The 18,904-nt window shown below is 33.2% G+C and overlaps 3 protein-coding genes across 4 annotated transcripts; 2 read left to right on the plus strand and 1 right to left on the minus strand.

Annotated features, from left to right (window-relative positions):
• Positions 1 to 1,698: 1,698 nt before the first annotated feature.
• Positions 1,699 to 5,147, plus strand: LOC106774199 (transcription factor MYB41). 2 transcript variants are annotated; one of them, XM_022786044.1, is made up of 4 exons: positions 1,699 to 1,760; positions 2,256 to 2,392; positions 3,134 to 3,263; positions 4,097 to 5,147. In XM_022786044.1, the coding sequence occupies exons 1-4, from the start codon at positions 1,717 to 1,719 to the stop codon at positions 4,668 to 4,670; spliced, it is 885 nt and encodes a 294-aa protein (XP_022641765.1). In that variant the 5' UTR covers positions 1,699 to 1,716; the 3' UTR covers positions 4,671 to 5,147. The 2 variants fall into 2 exon arrangements, with proteins under 2 accessions (XP_022641765.1, XP_014516586.1); XM_014661100.2 differs by lacking the exon at positions 1,699 to 1,760 and adding an exon at positions 1,905 to 2,126.
• On the minus strand, positions 4,962 to 9,541 carry LOC106774200 (remorin). The gene is made up of 5 exons (XM_014661101.2): positions 9,212 to 9,541; positions 7,742 to 7,795; positions 7,302 to 7,389; positions 6,612 to 6,693; positions 4,962 to 5,336 (listed from the first exon to the last, which is right to left on the minus strand). Exons 1-5 carry the CDS (start codon positions 9,399 to 9,401, stop codon positions 5,142 to 5,144), a joined length of 609 nt encoding a protein of 202 aa, XP_014516587.1. The 5' UTR covers positions 9,402 to 9,541; the 3' UTR covers positions 4,962 to 5,141.
• Positions 9,542 to 15,321: 5,780 nt separating this feature from the next.
• LOC106773217 lies at positions 15,322 to 17,445 on the plus strand. The gene is made up of 3 exons (XM_014659929.1): positions 15,322 to 16,986; positions 17,172 to 17,351; positions 17,434 to 17,445. Exons 1-3 carry the CDS (start codon positions 15,322 to 15,324, stop codon positions 17,443 to 17,445), a joined length of 1,857 nt encoding a protein of 618 aa, XP_014515415.1.
• The last annotated feature ends 1,459 nt before the right edge of the window (positions 17,446 to 18,904 follow it).

The raw sequence follows: 18,904 nt of genomic DNA on the forward strand, positions 1-18,904 counted from the left end.
ATATTAACTTATTTGTAATTCTACCACCGCCTTACTTATTATATTGAATGAATTTCAATCAATATAAAAACTTACTAGAAAAAATAATTTTGTACTGGTAATAAATTATGATAGATATCCTTCTAATTTTGTCTTACAATACTTCTTTCTCTTATATTAAAGATATAGTTTGTAATTGTCATTATAAAAAACAATGTAAACAATGTGTATGTAACCTTAAATCCTTTTAATCTTTTACGTGTGGACACATTACATTAATTTCTTCTTTTCATGACGCCATATTTATTAACTACATGATTGTAATAGGTGCGGTGGATTTTCTCGATTTCGAAACTAAGCTATGAATAACGAATTTGATTAATTTTATCTCAAATCAATATTTTACCAAAGTTAAGATCATTATAATTGATAATGACATTGAATATCATGTACCTTTTTATTCTTCTTCCCTTAGCATTCTATATTAAACCTTATTGATTATTTCAATCTAAATTACGTGTAAAGTATTTTTATCTCCCATGTATATATTAATAAAGGGACGGATCTTTAATACATATGTCAGGATATTAAAATTTTTATATAAATATATTAAAAAAATGTCAAATATATGAAATATATTAGCCATAAATTAAAATTTTAGAAGAATATCTTAAATTATAAATTAATTTATATAAATATAAAAAGATGAATTTAGGAGACAAAATCCATCCTATACCGTTAAAGTCTGCCACTGCTAAATAGACTTCATATTCCTTTTACACAGAAAATTTTCATATGAAATGTTACGTCTTACTTCATACTTTTTCTTTTTATATATATAAAGGTTTTTTTTTTCTTTTTTATTATATATTACTATATCAATCCATCTTAGACAAATAAGAACAAAAATTATTTCTAGGAATTTTTTTTCCTTATTTTTCAAGCAACTATGTTCATAATATATTGCCTACATTTGTTTATTCCTTCTTACTCATCCTTTTATTTGTTTTCCCATTCAACCAAGTACTAGTACATATATAATACACCTCTTATTTATTTATTGAAATAAAAATTCAAATTTTCCACCAATAAGGATAAAACTATATATTTTAAAATATAATTTTTATAATAATTGAAATATAAAAAATATATTTAAATCAATAAAAAAACAATATTTTTTGAAAAGATTTAATTTTGTATAAAAAATTGCAATGGGTTTCCCTGTATGTAATAGAAGAGAATTGATGGTGTTGAATCCGTACACTGAGTGGCATTAATTGGAGCTTCATTGATGCTTCTTTTCGGCTCAGTCTATCCTTTGAAATATCTGAACATGTCACTGTGCATGTTCATTGCTCAATCTTTATTATTTTCTTTTTCTTTTTCTTTTTCATTCTCTAACTAATGCAATCACCATCGTCTTCATTGCTTCCCATTTTCTCTGTCATTCCATTTATGTGCAAAACAAAAAACCTCTCTTCAACACAACACACCCTTTTCCTCCTTTATCATGCATCTCTTATTTTTCCTATTTTAAGTCTCACTCTGTATTTAATATTGTCAATTTTTTAACTCAAATAAACACATTTCAATTTTAAACTTTTTCAGATAATATATTATGTCAAATATTTATATAGATATAATTGCAGGTTCTTTAGGTGAATCCTATTACTTAGACACCAATTATTTGTATATATTATTCAAGTTAAACTTAATTTTGTAGCAAGAGAGATAAAGATGATCTTGCAACTTTATCGGTTATGCAATACATTGTTGATTAAGTATGTTATGGATTCATTCATCTGATTGATCACTCACAATAAAATATTCTTTTTTTCAATCACAACAAAACATTTGAAAAAGCAAGAAAATAAATAAATAAGCACAATGTGTGTGCAATAAATATATATGAATATGAGCAGACTATGATTCAAGTTCTGAATTACTGAGCACATTTATTGCATAAAGCCAGCTTGAAAGTCGCCTATAGTCCTTGCAAGCTCAATCAATAAATACTGTCTCCTCAAATAGCCATAATGATCATACACATTTTCTTTATACTTTAAAATCCTTCCAAATTTATGTCATAGCCACTTCCAGGCTTAAAGTGTTTATGTAGTACAGGGATCTCACTCACTCACTTGAAGGTGTTTGTGTGTTTGTGTGTGTGAGAAATTAAAAAGAAAACATATGCTGTTGTTTTTGTCTGGTTTATTATGAATGTTGGTTTGGTTTTTATTGTGATGATTTTCACTTTGTTGGTGTGTTGTGGTAAGGATGGGAAGGAAACCCTGTTGTGACAAGATGGGTATGAAGAAGGGTCCTTGGACTGCTGAAGAGGATGAGATTCTTGTCAATTATATCAACAAGAATGGTGGCCATGGAAGTTGGCGTTCTCTTCCCAAGTTAGCAGGTTTTCATGCCCTTTTTCTTTCTACTTTACTTGCTTTAGGGAACTGGTTTTTGCTCGTTTTGTTTTGAAACTCTACTTCAACAATCACTTTTCTTTCTTTGAATCAGAAGTTTCCCTCATTTTGTTGCACTAAGAAAAATGCTACTTTTCTGTTTATATGAAGCATATCTTTCTTGCATTAATTTAGCTTCTTTTTAAAAAAATCTGCAGCTTTACTTGTAGTTGTTTTTCTTTGAAATCTGCTGTAACAGGTCTTTTTATTTACCCTCTAACTTGTTTGAACAAGTTTGTTGAAGGGTAGGGGAAAGTTTTCCCTTTGTTATAAATTTGTGTTGTAGTTTGTGAGCATTGCATAACTTCACATGTCTTATTATATCTATTGGTTTTCTGTTTTTTTTTTCCTTCTACCATGTCATATTGTTTACAATCTTAATTTTTTTACTTTCCTCTTTAATAGCTATGCTTTTAAGCATTGAGTATGACTGAAATATGTACTCAAGTCAAGTTTAATTAGTTGTAGAATGTACGTTAATGGCCATTTTGTTTCCTAATATCTTTCTGTTGATTTTCTCTTGTTCTTTTTGTGTTCTTAACCGAAAACTTAGCTTTCATTTTTTTATAAGGTTTGCTACACATATGTCGGCAAGTGCCAATTCACTCATGCATTTGGAGGCTTTTCTTTACATGGAAATTTGTTTTGTATTGGCCACATAACTTGCTTTCTAACTCTCACTTTTTCAGGTCTTCTTCGTTGTGGCAAGAGTTGTAGGCTAAGATGGACCAACTACCTCAGACCAGATATTAAACGTGGTTCCTTCACTTTTGAGGAAGAAAAACTAATCATACAGCTTCATGGTATCCTTGGAAATAGGTACTTAATGCTGACTAAATGAGACACAGAATTACGTTCTGAACAATGTTTGCTTTCAAGTTTATATTTAAGCTAAAACTCAAATAATGGCAGATTTCTTGGAATTGAAAGTTTGACATGCTGTGTTTAAAATACCATGTTGTTCTCTTTGCACTGTGAAATGAGGAATGAAAGACACAAGGTTTAGTTTAGGTGACAAATTGGTGTTACTTAGTGTCTTTCTCTTCCACCAAACAGTTCTAAAAGAATATCCAAACTTCATGCTGCTATTTTACATAAAAATAAAATGATAAATTCTTGTGTAATTATCAAGCTTGTTTGCAAACAGAAAACTTGTCCTATAAATGAAATATGCAGTCTTGTTAAAATTAAAGCCTAAATTATTTTTACTCCTAAGAAGTCAATCAAATTAGTTCTTGAATGTACATTTGATTAGTCAAAAGAATCCATAAAACTAAATTTGAATGACAAAATACATGTTAAAACAGAGACTATATAAACAAAAGCAGCATACTAAATTCATTACTTACTAGTTGTCCTTTATTAAGACTATTTTACATGCGTTTATTTCTTCAACCAAATGAAAGACATATTGGACCACCTGCATATGAGCAGCAGTAAAACATTATTAGAGGCTATTGTTATTTTCAAATTTCATTGTAGTTAATAACAAATACATGTACTTATTTCAGAGAAATTATTACATAATATAAGATTTTCACGTATCTATAGTTATACATTCTGTTTTAGAAATTATTATAGATAGTGATGTGATGCATATGATAACTGTTGCAAACCATTTATACAAATTTCATTGGTACAATTTTCAACAGGTGGGCTGCTATAGCCTCTCAGCTACCAGGAAGAACAGACAATGAGATCAAGAACTTATGGAACACCCATTTGAAGAAACGTCTCATTTGCATGGGCCTAGACCCTCAAACCCACCAGCCACTCTCCTCTTCATGCAACCCTGATGGCAAGGCCCATGCAGCATCCACCTCAACCCGCCACATGGCCCAGTGGGAGAGTGCAAGGCTTGAAGCAGAGGCCAGGCTCTCAAGAGAGCCCTATTTGTTCAACAACAACTCCAACAAAACTGACTCTGACTACTTCCTCAGAATGTGGAACTCTGAAGTTGGACAATCTTTTCGTGGTGTGCACAAATCAGACAACAAAGGTAGCTGCCAAAGTCCCATTTCTCTAGGGTCATTGTCTGCTACCACCACCATAGATTTGGCTTCCAACCCTACAAGCATTGTGAAAGAGGATTTGGTGTGGGGTGGTAGCAAGAAAATTGCCTCTGATTCATCAAGCTCTAGTGAACTAGAAGAAGACTCGTGTGACACTTCATTGCAGCTCTTGTTAGACTTTCCTATAAACAATGACATGAGCTTCTTAGAATGAGGCACCAACCCTTAAGTGCATGTATCATGTTGATATGCTGACATGTAGGCTTTTATTCGCTATTTTGTAGACTTGGTATATCAGAAGATGAACTAGTAACAAATGACATTGCGTAGAGTTTAATGGATATGCTGTGTAAGCTAGTTCTTTGCTCAATATGGTTTCTATAAATTTCTCAGATACATGTTGAAATAGACAACAATGTTTTCGTTAACATTGTTGATTCATTGGTGGTTTTTGATTTGATGGTGTAATGTTTACACTATATAAAGACTTCATGGAACAAATGAATAAAGAGCATGTAACACTTCATCTTAGCAGAAGATCTGTTGCACAGACTTTCATAATATTACATTTTTCCATTTCTTACACACAAACGACATTTGAAAGCAAACAAGAAAAATTATAGACAAAAATTAATAATTGCTAGGACATGATCAGACCAAAAAAACAACAAAAAAAAAATGAAAATTAAAAGCATCCAAAGGCCTTCTTTGGAGTGGTTCCAGTTGCACGATATTTTGCAGCTGTTTCCTCAGCATTCAGAATTTCTTCCCCACGCTTGGCTTCAACCAGTGCTCTCTTTTCCTCTGCTTGCTTGTGAACTAAGGCTATCTTGTTTTTCATTTTTTCAGCATATTCTGCTTTCTTTTTCTCTAATTGTTCCTGCTTAGACATGATAAGAGTGTTAAAAAGTTTAATGTTATAATACTCCTGAATGCTTCTATGTTTTTGTAAACCTACTTCATTTACCATGTTTGATTAAGATGTTAAAAAGAAAACCTTTCGGAAAATGATGTTTTTTTTTCTAAGAATGGTTTGGTTGTTAGTCATGTTTCTTACAAAATCACTTTTATGCATAAAAATGAGAATCTGCATTTCTTAGATTAAAATAAAAGTTTTACTTTGTAAAAAAAAATTATCTTATTCTTATCAAATAATTTGTGATAATTATAATACATTACTCTTTAATTCTTAGAAAGTTCATTCAAATATTTTGAAAAATATATTTGACCAATCAGACCAATTTTAGTCATTTATAAGAATTACAATTCTTAGAATTTATCACCTCAAAAGTTTTTAGTCTACCCCATCATAATTTATCAGATATAGTTAACTTGTTGACTTTTGAAATAATGTATTCAGTGATATTTAGAGAAAATTTTAATTAATTAACTTGTCTCTAAATTAAACTCGTAAAAATAATTGTGTTGAAAAATGTTTCTGCTTTCAGTTTGATCATTTGAATGGAAGGAAGCATGGGGTCCCCTTCGAGGAGAAACCATGTTTAACTTGTGCTGTCAAATTTGGAGTTTTTTGAGACATTTTGTATTCTTATGATTGAAAAAGATAGGACACCTATGACATGGATATGGCCAAATTCTATATCCATAAAAGAAGTATTAACTTTTGTACATTCCAGACTGTAGTTGCTCATTTCATTGAAAAAAGCATGATTATTTATGTAGAAGGATTCGATTAGGGACGCCATTGGTATTTGATACCATTTTGACAAAAGCAAGAGAGCTCTTGGATAAAGATTCCACATGTCTAGTGAGAATGTGACAAGGGTGAAGAAAAGAGAATTTGTTGAATAAAAATCTATTTAGATATGGTTTTTTTTGTTAAAAAAAAAAAGAGTTTGAATAAGTCTAAGTCTCACATGGAGTAAAAACGACAAAGTTAAACATGCAAGAGAAAGACTCATAGACTCAGTTAAAATTTTAGGTCATAGGTAGTATTGGTATCAAATAACATTCATTTTCATGTTACATAAGACAGCATAAATTCTTACCTTATGTTCTCCTTTTTATCTTGATTATGTTTTTTAAAATTACAGATTTAAAAAAAGAAGTTTTATTCTGTGTGCAGTGCCAACATGCATCATAGTAGAAAAATCAACGTCATTGTGTTAACCAATAGCTGAACAAGAAGTATTACCTCAATTTTTCTCAGCTGAGCTTCAAGAGCTGCTTTCTTGCTGTTTTCCCAAGCAGCAACAGCAGAGAGCTGCTTTTGGGCTCTGTTAACATATCAGAAAATTTTCTATTAGTTCAGGAAAAACTGAACATAAGAACACAAGCTATAAAAAAGATCCTCAAATGAACACTTTAAATTTGTAGAAATATTCCTCCTATGACATATTGGCCTACTGTGACATTCCAAAATATTATATACACATAATATAATAGAATTCAGCTATTACAATATGTGAAAGCAGTTGAGAGATAGAGATAATAGTATTTAAGTATGTATACAGTCATCTTGTACTTGGGTTTTATTTTGTTTTAAATTCCTCTATACTTTGGATGATTGTATACATACTTAAATACTGTTATCTCTATCTCTCAACTGCTTTCACATATTGTAATAGCTGAATCCTATTATATTATATGTGTATATGATATTTTGGAATGTCACACCTACAACTCACAATCATCTTAAATATAAGCCTCATCATTAATCTTGAATCATATGAACTTATGAAGGGTTAGTGTGCCATGCCAACCGTTTCAACACTTAAATTATTTAGATGTTCTCAATTTTTCTTTTCTTTTTGCAATGTTACTTGGTTCTACTTTTATGCTTGTAATGGTAAAGTGCAGAAATGAAATTAAAATAAAGGCTCACTTATTCTCTGCTTTGGATTTTTCACTTTCTTCCCATGCCTTCACATTAGACAACCTTTTCTCTTTCTCTATTTCTGCAAGAGCAACATCTGTTCACCATAGAATTGCATCAGTCATTTGTTAATGAAGATACATGCTATGCACAGAAAAATTAATAAGTCAACAATCATCTCTAGGAAGCATTTTTGGAAAGAGATTTCTTAACATAAGTTGGTATCAGCACACACTCATGTTACATAAATAGATAGCGAAGTATCAGCTACAAATCAATTCATGTCAATTTGCCATGAGTCTAGAAACTAGATGGTTCATCTCAAATTGACTAATTCAAGCAGTTATAAAACAAAAAGCACTATATATTATGTGTAAATTACTATATAATCAAGATAAAAAATAAACAAAAGAATGTAAACTGGAATATGAGAGAAGTCTAACACTAACCTCTATCAAGGGATCCACCTGAGGCCTTCTTTTTTACAGGTTCTGGTGGGGTCTCTGTAGACCAAAAGAAAAATGGTAAAGAAAGGCAATGATCTCAAAGGTAAAATTGCATCAATGTTAAAGATTGCAAGTTGGACTTTATTATCAGATTCTAATTAAGATGACCACTTTCTCATTATGTTCTTTAAATTAAAGAAAGCCAGTTGGAAAAAGAAACAAATTTGGAATAACTTTTCCTGTTAATCAAAGCATCATTAGCCAAAGTGGAAAAAGACCTTTCTCCTCACAACATTGTAGACAGTCTTTTATGATATAACTTGGAGGACCTGATTTACTGGGGCAGTGTAAATATTGAACATTAAGGTATAGAACAAGAAATTACTGACATGCTTTTTGTTGAAAGAGAATTGCTTTAGTAACAGTGGATCCTAGTTAGAACTGTATAAATTATTAGAAGAGAAGAGAAGAGAAGAGAATATGACATAAAAACAGTTCAGTTAGCTTGATGCAGAAACTATTACAGCTAAGTTGATAAACAATTATGCTTCTAAACTAAGCATAAAACATGGGTGGAGCCAACTTTGAAAGCCAAAAGGAAAGTGAGGNTACCCGAAAAAAGAAGACACATGAAAAAAAAAGCATACCCACATCTAATCATTNAAAGGAAANCCTAGAAGATAACTAATGGGGAGAGCCATGAACAGAGTAATCAAATAAGTGAGCAAAATTATTCTTATAATTTACATACAAAATGAAAACATTTCCCTGAATTTTTCCTATCCACACTCTTTAATGCTCTCAAAGGGTAAATCAAATTAATCCCATACTAAAGAATCCCTAATGAAAGAGAAAACAAGATCACAAAATAACACAGATAAGAAACATTTCAATACTAAAATGCAGCAACACCAACTTAGTAGCCCTTGTAAGCAAGAATTAGCATAAACCAAGAGCCATATCGATTTAATTATATTTCCTTTCATTTCCCATTTACCAACGTTTTCTCATAAACCAAGGAAAAAGCAAGAACAATCACAAACACCACATTCAACTCCACAGTAGTACCGACCAAAACCAGACAAGTCAATCGCAAAAAGCTGCAAATTTCATGACAACCGACAATCATTTCCATGGAAGCCAATCAGCACCAAAACGAAGCACAGAGCAGTACGGCAGAGAAACTTGAACATGAATGAATAGAAACTGAGCCAACAGTGCAAATCAATTCCAAAAACTTATTGATGAAAAAGAAAAACTATATCCATATAACCAAAAAGGGAAATTCAAGCAGCAATACCAATTAAACCATCTAACAGATCATGTCATACAATTAAAAAACACTATTCACGTTCCTTCATCTTTCCATCTTTTTCTCATCATGTAGTTGTAAAAGTTGGATTTTGACTACAACCCATGATTCAGAGAAAGCAAAAGTAAGAAACTTTGATCAACGAAAAAACAAAAACTCACTCTCACTGTCCTTCTCCTTCTCCACAACAACAAGAGCTTTGGTTTCCGCTGGCGGAGCAGGCGCCTCCGCCGCTACCGCTTTCTTGTCAGCAGCGTCAAGTTTCGGCGCCTCAGCCAGCGGAGGCTGGGGTTCCACGGCAGCCGGAGCTGGAACCGAAGCTGGTTCAGCCTTGGTTTGGAGCTCTGCCATAGGTAGGGAGTTTGGTTGTGTTGAAGTTTTGAGAGATGGAACGATAGATAGTCACGTGTTTATCTGGAAACAACGACAAGAGCAACGACACCGTTTGTATGTAGCAACGTTCCGATAAACAAGTGTGCCTCTTCAACTCCAAGTACCTTTCAATTTAAAGCAACACAAAACTCTTCATTCATGTAACATCATCCGTGATATTAGTTTATGGTAGTACACAATTAAATTACTAAGTGAAACTTAAACTGTATTAGCTTGTGATTAGTACCTAATTAAATTATATCTTTGACAATAGTTTTAATTGTTAATCTAGCTTCTTTTTCTTTATACATATTCATTACTTGAAATTTAACCATGTTTTGTTATTTTGAGTTAAGCTAGTTTAAAATAATTCAACAAATTCAAAAATCTTAATTATATATGTCTTTTTCACTCAACGTTGACTAATTTTACCGTTACTCCAGCTTGAACGGAAAGCGTGGAACCCGCGTGAGACAATGGGCGTGGACGTAGGAGATTTTGGACCGTTAATCGCAGGCGTGGTTTGATCGTGCGGTAGATGTGAGTGCCGACAGGTAATACAGGTAAAAAGTAGCCCACGTATGCATGGATGAAAATGAATGGAGTTTATCTGTTTATGCATTTAATGAATGGGATGGGGGCATGTGTCATGTGTAATGTATGTATTATTTTAGAATCGTATTCTTCTTCGGGTGGTGGGTCCCACCTTGGATTTTTATTGACGTGGCACCATCTTTCAAAAGAGATTTGGTAGATGAGTGGTAAGTGATATCAGCACATTTTGTTCATACAATTTTTTTTTTCTAGTAGTGGTGATCATAAATTGAATGTTTCGTAGTCTAGACTAAATATGATTCACTAGAATTTAAATCCATCTTAATTAAATTAAAATTATTTGGATTTTTTAATTTAAATTTAAATTAAATTTGGCCTATTAATTAGATTAAATGTAAAATACTTTTAAAATTATACCTAAATATAGATTTAAATTCACTTGATTTCGGTACTTACTTAAATGCAGATTCAATTTCGATAAATTTAATATATTGTAAATTTGATTAGTCAAAAATTAGTTTATGTTAAACCAATTTAATTTGAAGTGAGTCTGGTTTCATTCTACTGAGTTGAACATAGACTTGACCAATATTTGTCTAGGCTCAACGAGACACAATTTGGATTTAATTTGGACTTTACTCCAACCTAAAATGTGTGGGTTCAACTTGACCTATTTTGACTTAAGCTTAACTCAACCTAACTTTACCTTGTATGACTTGGTTCTAACCGACCTTCTTTGACTTGGTCTTAACTTGATCTAGAATCAACCTGACTTAGCTTGAGTTGGGTCTCACCCAACCCAACCTTACTTGAGTGTAAATATACTTAACATAGGTTTGACCCAACTTAAACTAATATCACTTCTGGCTTGACTTATACAAACCTATATGCCTAGTGTAAGTTGACTTTGTCAATAAGTGAACTTTAAGTTTAACTTATCCTTATAAAACTAGCTTGTAAGGTAGGGTTTTACACACACCTGTATATTGTAAATTGACTTTATTTTTATTTGACGTGGGACTTTCGACACCCCGTCACATTTAGATAAATGCATTTATATCGTGAGACTAGACATTAATGAGCGGTCTGATGGCAATCCGATAGTAGATGAAATAATAAACCTAACAAAAAATAAACTTTGTTGGATATACTTTAACTTGATTCTGAAACTATGTTAAGAATTAAATTTTAAGTCTAACTCAACCTTACAAAACTGACTTATAAGTTGGGAGTCACTAATATACTATAAATTAACATTATTTCTAATTGATGTGATACTTCTAACAAACTTTATCCAACTTGACTAGTGCTCTTGATTTCAAATTCTCGTTGATTTGTTACGATATTGACTATATTTGATTTAGTTTGATCTAGGTCTAACTAGATTTATTTTGACTTGACCCAATGTGAGATCAACCAACTTAACTTTACATTAATTTGACTCAACGTAGTCTCGACTTGACTTGACCTACCTAGCCCGACTTGTTTTAGCCTCATACAGGCCTAACTTGACTAAACTCGATTTAGGCTTAACCTAACTCACCTTATCTTGGTCCAACCTTACTTAGGCTTAACCTAATTGACCTTATGTGAGATTGATCCAACTGAGTATGACATGGGCTTGCCCTTATATTAATATGGATCCAATTTGACTTAGCTTAAGTTAGATCAAGGTTGATTCAACCTAGGACGTTGCTCCCTCCACCACCACGCTTTCTCCTTCCACCACCATGCTTTCTCCCTCCACCTCCCTAACTCTCTTCAATTCTTTTTTTAATTATAAAAGTAACCCTTTTTACAAAAGGGCGGTGATCAGTAGTGCTTTGTTCTGTGTCTTGGTCTACGGTGCGACAATGATTTTTGTGAGCAAAGAACAGTGGATGTGTACATTTCTTATTCAAGAACAAGTTTTATTTTCTTGCTTGCGCAGTTGCATCAATTTCACCATTTACAAATGAGAAAATCAAATAAATAGATGCAAGGGAAAAATATGTACGTCTGTCAATCACTCAGTTGATCAGTGCTGGTGTGTGGATTGAGAGAAAACCACTCTTGTTCCCTCTTTTTAACCATTTTACTATTATAGTTTGCTTTCATTGTGTAAAATGGATGCATATCGCAAGAAATGAACACCAAAACGTTGCATTTATATCCTCTTCCAAAGCAAAAGTGATCACAAAATTGGGGACTGTATTTAGTTTTTGCAATGGTGGACGTGAAACACTGCTAGTTAAGGTGTATGAATAAGAACTTTAAATTTTGAAAAAGAATGTAGCACAATTAAATGTTATACAAGATTCATTTGTCGAAGACCTTTGGGATTTCTAAAGTTCGTTGATAAAAATCAATCAAAAGGAATTTCCATAATTAAATTTTCTATTGTTTCCATGTTACTCAATGGCGTTGTTACAATGACAAAAGACATGACACATTCTAGCGAAAGCAAAGCAATTGCAGCGCTGAAAAGTTTGACATCCGTTTTACCTTAACAAAAATGGGGAGGTGGAGGAAGGGACATAATAGGAATGAGGTGGTGGAGGGAGCAAGGGGTGGTGGTGGAGGAAGCAACACCCTTCAACCTAACATAAACTCATGCTTATTTAGTCTGACCTTAATCCAACTCGACTCAACCAATGTGGATTGCAGCACACTTCATCCTGCATGGACACTTACTGATTTAGCCGAACTTATTTAACACAACATGGGTTTAATTCGTTTCACCTCAACCTAAGTCTTGTCGAATTATATTAATTGATTTAGTTTAATGTAGACTTTGCTTAATTTAGTCTAATTTTGATTCAAGTCAACTTAATTGTAAATAAATTTAAACCGATTTAGTTTGAAGATAACCTATATCCATTTTTTCTTAAATAGATTCGAAATGACTCAATCGATTTAAATTTAAATTTTTTGAGTCCATATAAAATGGTTCAACTTGTACTCGTTCCAATTAAATTTAATATACTGAACCTAAGTTGAATCTTACATTTTGAATTTTCGAAATCAAAATTTATATTAAATTCAAATTTAACTAAATCGATTGAACTTAAAATAAATATAAAAAGGTATAGATTTGAATATAAAATAAATTTATTGAAATGATTCTAAAATAATATAAACTCAAATAATTATATATTAATTTAAATATTAATCCAGTTGTATTTTTAGTGAATGAAAACAAAATCGCTAAAACTTTGAATAAATATCTCCGTCAAATAAAATAAAGTAGCCTGTCCACATGACAAAATGAACTTGTTTGTAAATTAAAATAAAAAATTAAATAATTATATGTAAATCAGTTTCCATACAAAATATATATATTTTTCATATAAAAGGATAATTTGAAGATTTTCTCGTATTTTTTACTTTTCTAAGTAAAAACTCGTAAACTAATATGGTTTTATGTTTTCAATAAAAATAAGTTTGCAGTAAACCTTTGTACTTTTTTATCCAACACAAAAGAAAAAAAAAAGTTGCATCAATTCAAAATTCATTATGGTTATGAATCTATAATAATTTCTTCAATGTTTTACAAAAGAATCACGTTAATTGCCACTTTAATGTTGTTATATGAGATTGACGGTATTATCTCTTTCCGAAAACTGGACCATACCGATTTTACATTTACTAGTCAAATTAGAATTAATAAAGCAATACAAACAGTATATAAAATAACGTTAGAAAAATATAGCATTATAGATTATAGGTTTAATATTTTAGAGGTTCGAGTAAATTCGTCTTAAATAGGTTGTGGTACTTTTATTTCCAGTTTTTTTTATGTAAAATTGAGTTAATTAGGACTCTATTGTTAATGACTGTCGACAGCGTTAAATTTATTGTCTGGTACTGTACTGAGCTAGCAATTAATAAACACGTGGTACAGTGATATGTGGATTTTTTTTTAAGTAGGAATGGAAGACAATTTAGTCGTGGTCGGCTTGGTGGTCGGCCACTCAACCTGGTGGTCGGTAGGCCTGGTGGGTGGTCGGCCTCATGGTGTTAGGAGACCGTACGGTACATGTAGGATTATTTAAAACTTAAATAGTGAGATCTGATTTAATGTTTCGATAGGCTTTTGATGAATCCTTTATGTACTGTATAATCTCCTGGCACTACCAGGTCGATTACCCATCAGGTTGACCGACCACCAAACCGAGTGACCGACCACTAGAATGACCACTAGGCTGACCACCAACTTATTAAAACTCTAAATAAAAAAAATCCACCTAAGACGACTAAACTTTGCCATGTAATTAAAAGTTGCTCAGTCAACAAGCTACGACACAAAAATTTTAATGTCATCCAACCCACTTAATAACTAGATCCAAAATAAGTCAATTTTTCACGAAAAGAAACATAATTAAAATCAATTAAAATACGATGACCAATTTGACGTCAAAATGATTAAACCTAGATTATAATATTAAGAAAAAAATAGCATATTAATAAATATCGATATTTTTTTAAAATCAAAACAAACCTTTTATTTTTCATTGGAAAGGTTGTTGATCCACTTTTAACCAATAAATATTTTATTTTTTTTAAGAACTACAGAAAAAGTAAAAAAAAAAAACGTGATTTTCGAAAAGAAAAATACATGGATTAATTTAAACACGAATTAAAACGCACAGGAAAGTGGTTTTTTATTATGATGTGAATGAAACAATGATCATTATATTAATGGGTTAAATATGTTTTTAGTCTCTATATTTTGGGGCGATTTTGATTTTAATATTAGACTTTATTATTAAGTTAGTTTGTTAGTTTTGAGTGGGTTACTGCTTTTAACACAGTAACCACATCTCAGTTTTTGTTTTACGCTCCATCCTTTCTGTTAAACGCTCCGCCCTTTTCAAACTCTATAAATAGAGTTTGTCTTTTGTATTTTACACATAATAGATAGATAATATACAAGTTACAGTTTTTCGTTTTACCTCTGTTATCTCTAGATCTTGCGTTTTCATCTTCTTCTCCGATCGTCTCTTTCGTCTCTTTCTCTGCTCTTCATCCGTGCAAAGAGCTCTCCTTGATCAGCTACAGATCTCCTCTGGGAAGGCGATCTCCTTCTTCNTTCTCACGCTCGTCGAAGAGCTTCTACACCTCNAGCAAAGTATCCTCACCTACCTTCTNACATATTGAAGCTTCTNGTCGAAGCTTTGTTTACTCACTGCTTGATCAGCGAGGTATTGGACNAGAGTTTTCTTTTGGGCTTTTTTATTCTCAAGCCCATTTCGCATTATGGTATCAAGAGCAAGTTCATACCCACCTTGCTTCTCTGCCCAGTTCTTCGATTATTAAGACTTCTTGATTAGTTTCTTGGACTCTTTCTTGCTTTTCTACTGCCATGGAAGACAAAGATCAATCTGCTAACCCAGCAAGCCCTTTTTACCTGCATCCTGGAGAGAATCCAGGCCTCACCCTCATTTCTCAGGTCTTAAACGAGTCCAATTATCCCTCTTGGAGCCGCTGCATGAGAAGGGCTCTCCTCTCAAAGAACAAGATCAAGTTTATTGATGGGTCTATTAAAAAACCTCAAAACAACAAAGATCCTTTGTTTGATGCATGGGAAAGATGCAATGTTATGGTTCTTTCATGGATTACGAAGACACTCTCCCCACAGATTGCAGAGAGTGTAATATACGTAAAAGAGGCTAAGGATTTATGGGATGAATTGAAGGAGAGATTCTCTAAAGGTGACTATTTTAAAATTTCGGATCTTCTTCAAGTGATTCATTCGATAAAGAAAGGGGAAAGAAGCGTTAGTCAGTTCTTTACTGATTTAAAAATCCTATGGGAAGAACTTGAATTTTTGAGACCAATACCCAAATGCACATGCAAGACTCCTTGCAGCTGTGAACTGTCAAAAGTTTCTTTGAAATACAGAGAAATAGAACATGTCATATGTTTTTCGAAAGGGTTAAATGAGACATATAACACTGTCCGAACCCAGATCCTATTGATGGAGCCTTTACCTAATATTAATCGGGTTTTCTCTCTTATTATGCAACAAGAGAGGCAAGAAAAGTCTGATGTTGGTACCTTTATCCAGCATACTGCAAGTGAGACCACCAGAGTCTTAGCCAACATTACGGACAGAAACAACAATTGGAAGACAGAACAACCCTGGAAGGGTCAGGGTAGGGGTGCTGGACCATATAATCCGGGAAGGGGGAGAGGAAGGAATCCCAACCATGGAAAACAGTGCTCCTATTGCAATAAAATGAACCATACTATAGATGAGTGTTACTCTAAACATGGGTTTCCACCCTGGTACAAGAAGAATAAGGGTAATCAAGAAAGAAAGAGTGGATGGAATTCCACTAATGTCTGCCAAAGCAACACTGGATCAGAAATAGCTAACCAGGGAGGCAGTAACACTAATTTTAACAAACTGACTCCAGAACAAGTTGAGAAACTCCTCAAGATGATTGAGAAGGTTGAAGAACCCATACACAACATTAATCAGATGCAGAGAAAAGACCAGGAAGACAAACCAGGTATTTCCTCTTGGATTATTGATACAGTAGCCACTGATCATGTGACTCATGAAAGAAAATATTATGTTACTTTTTATAAAATAAAACCAATCACTGTTAAATTACCAAACAACTCTATTGTTACAGCTGAACATGGAGGAACTATCCAATTTTCTAAAGATTTTGTTATTTTCAATGTGTTGTATATACCTACTTTCTCTTTCAACTTAATTTCTGTTCAAAGTCTTGCAAAAGACTTGAACTGCAGTCTTATCTTTTCTTCTGAGCTTTGTCAGATAAGGGAGAACACTACATTGNAGATGATTGGGTATGCTAATCCTCACAAGGGCCTATACTACTTGCAAGCTTTTCCTACTCATGATCNNGATTTTGCATCAAAGTCTGTTTTTACTTTTAAACAAGTTGATGTAAATATATGGCACTATAGATTAGGCCACCCTGGCCACAAAGTTGTGAAACAGATTTGTGAAAGTTTTCCTTATGTTCAAATAAATGATAATGCCATTTGTGATGTCTGCCACTATGATAAGCATCATAAACTTTCTTTTCCTATAAGTAAATTTGTATCTACTGCATGTTTTGACCTTATGCATTGTGATATCTGGGGCCCCTTCTCTGTTCCTTCCATACATGGTCATAAATATTTTCTTACTATTGTAGATGATTTTAGTAGACACACATGTACCCTTTTTCACAGCCCTGCAGGCAGCCTGTCTACGATGATGGTGAAAGGATTGAAGAGCATGAGGTACAGGGAAATGAAACAGAAACAGATGACACTGATATTGCACCTGATAACAGTGAAAGGAATGATGGACAGAGGAGATCTGAAAGAACCAGGAAGCCTCCAACATACTTGAATGATTATGTTCACCAGGTGAATCAATCCATATATGTTAAAAACAAACTTAAAACCCCTTATCCCATATATGATTTGTTATCCTGTGAATCTTTGACAGAAAAACATTTAAGATATACCATGGCCATCACTGCTAACCGTGAGCCTCGTTCATACAAAGAAGCCAAAGACATAGGAGTGTGGGCTGAGGCAATGCAGAAAGAAATAAAAGCTTTATAGGACAACAACACTTGGTTTCTAACGAAGCTTCCACAAGGAAAGACAGCTATTGGCTGCAGATGGGTATACAAGACTAAATATAAAGCAGATGGGACTATAGAAAGGCATAAAGCTCGCCTCGTGGCTAAAGGGTATACCCAACAAGAAGGGATTGATTACTTAGATACATTTTGTCCCGTTGCAAAGTTAACTACGATTAGACTGCTCATTGCAGTAGCAGCATCTCAAAATTGGTTTTTACAACAATTAGATGTGAACAACGCCTTCCTACATGGAGACTTAAATGAGGAAGTGTACATGGAACTACCTCCAGGTCTTAATGGTGCCGAGAAAGGCCAAGTATGCAGACTTACTAAGTCTCTATATGGCCTCAAGCAAGCTAGCAGGCAATGGTTTGAAAAGTTATCCACTTTCCTTATATCCATCAACTACACACAATCAAAGAGTGATCATTCTCTCTTCACGAAGACAACACCTANTGGATTCANANNTCTTCTAATCTATGTTGATGACATTATTTTNGCANGGAATNCTATGACAGAAATTGACAGGGTAAAGGGCCTCTTACACAATATGTTCCAAGTAAAAGATTTAGGGAACCTTAAATATTTCCTAGGGTTGGAAATANCAAGATCCAAGAAGGGAATTCATATGTCCCAAAGGAAGTATGCCTTAGACATCCTTGAAGAAACGGGTATGTTGGGTTGCAAGCCTTGTTCAACCCCATTTCTGAATGATACAAGTTCTCTCTACAAAGCTGACAGTTATTTGAAAGACCCAACTTCATATTGAAGATTGATAGGGAAGTTACTTTATCTTACAAACACTAGGCCTGATTTATGTTTTTCCATTAATCTGTTAAGTCGATTTGTTCAATCTTCTACTAACTATCACTATCGGGCTATTCAACATGTGCTTAGGTACATCAAATCTAAACCTTCAGAAGGACTATTCTTTCCAGCAGATTCTCCTATACATTTAAAGGCCTTCAGTGATTTAGATTGGGCAACCTGTCCCAACACCAGGAGGTCAACCACAGGTTTCTGCATTTTTCTTGGGTTATCACTCATTTCGTGGAAAACAAAGAAGCAAAGTATAGTGTCAAGGTCTTCCACTAAGGCAGAGTATAGAGCCCTAGCAGCCACTACTTGCGAGATACAATGGCTTCACTACCTACTAGACGATCTACAAGTTCAAGAAGTTGGAATTTCAGCCCTCTACTATGATAACAAGTCGGCCAGACATATAACTCATAATCAGAGCTTCCATGAGATAACCAAGCACATAGAGCTTGATTGTCACGTAGTTCGTGAGAAGATACAAGCTAATCTCCTACATCTTCTCCCTATTCG

Source organism: Vigna radiata, chromosome 9 (assembly GCF_000741045.1).
Source record: "Vigna radiata var. radiata cultivar VC1973A chromosome 9, Vradiata_ver6, whole genome shotgun sequence".
Taxonomy (NCBI): Eukaryota; Viridiplantae; Streptophyta; class Magnoliopsida; order Fabales; family Fabaceae; genus Vigna; species Vigna radiata.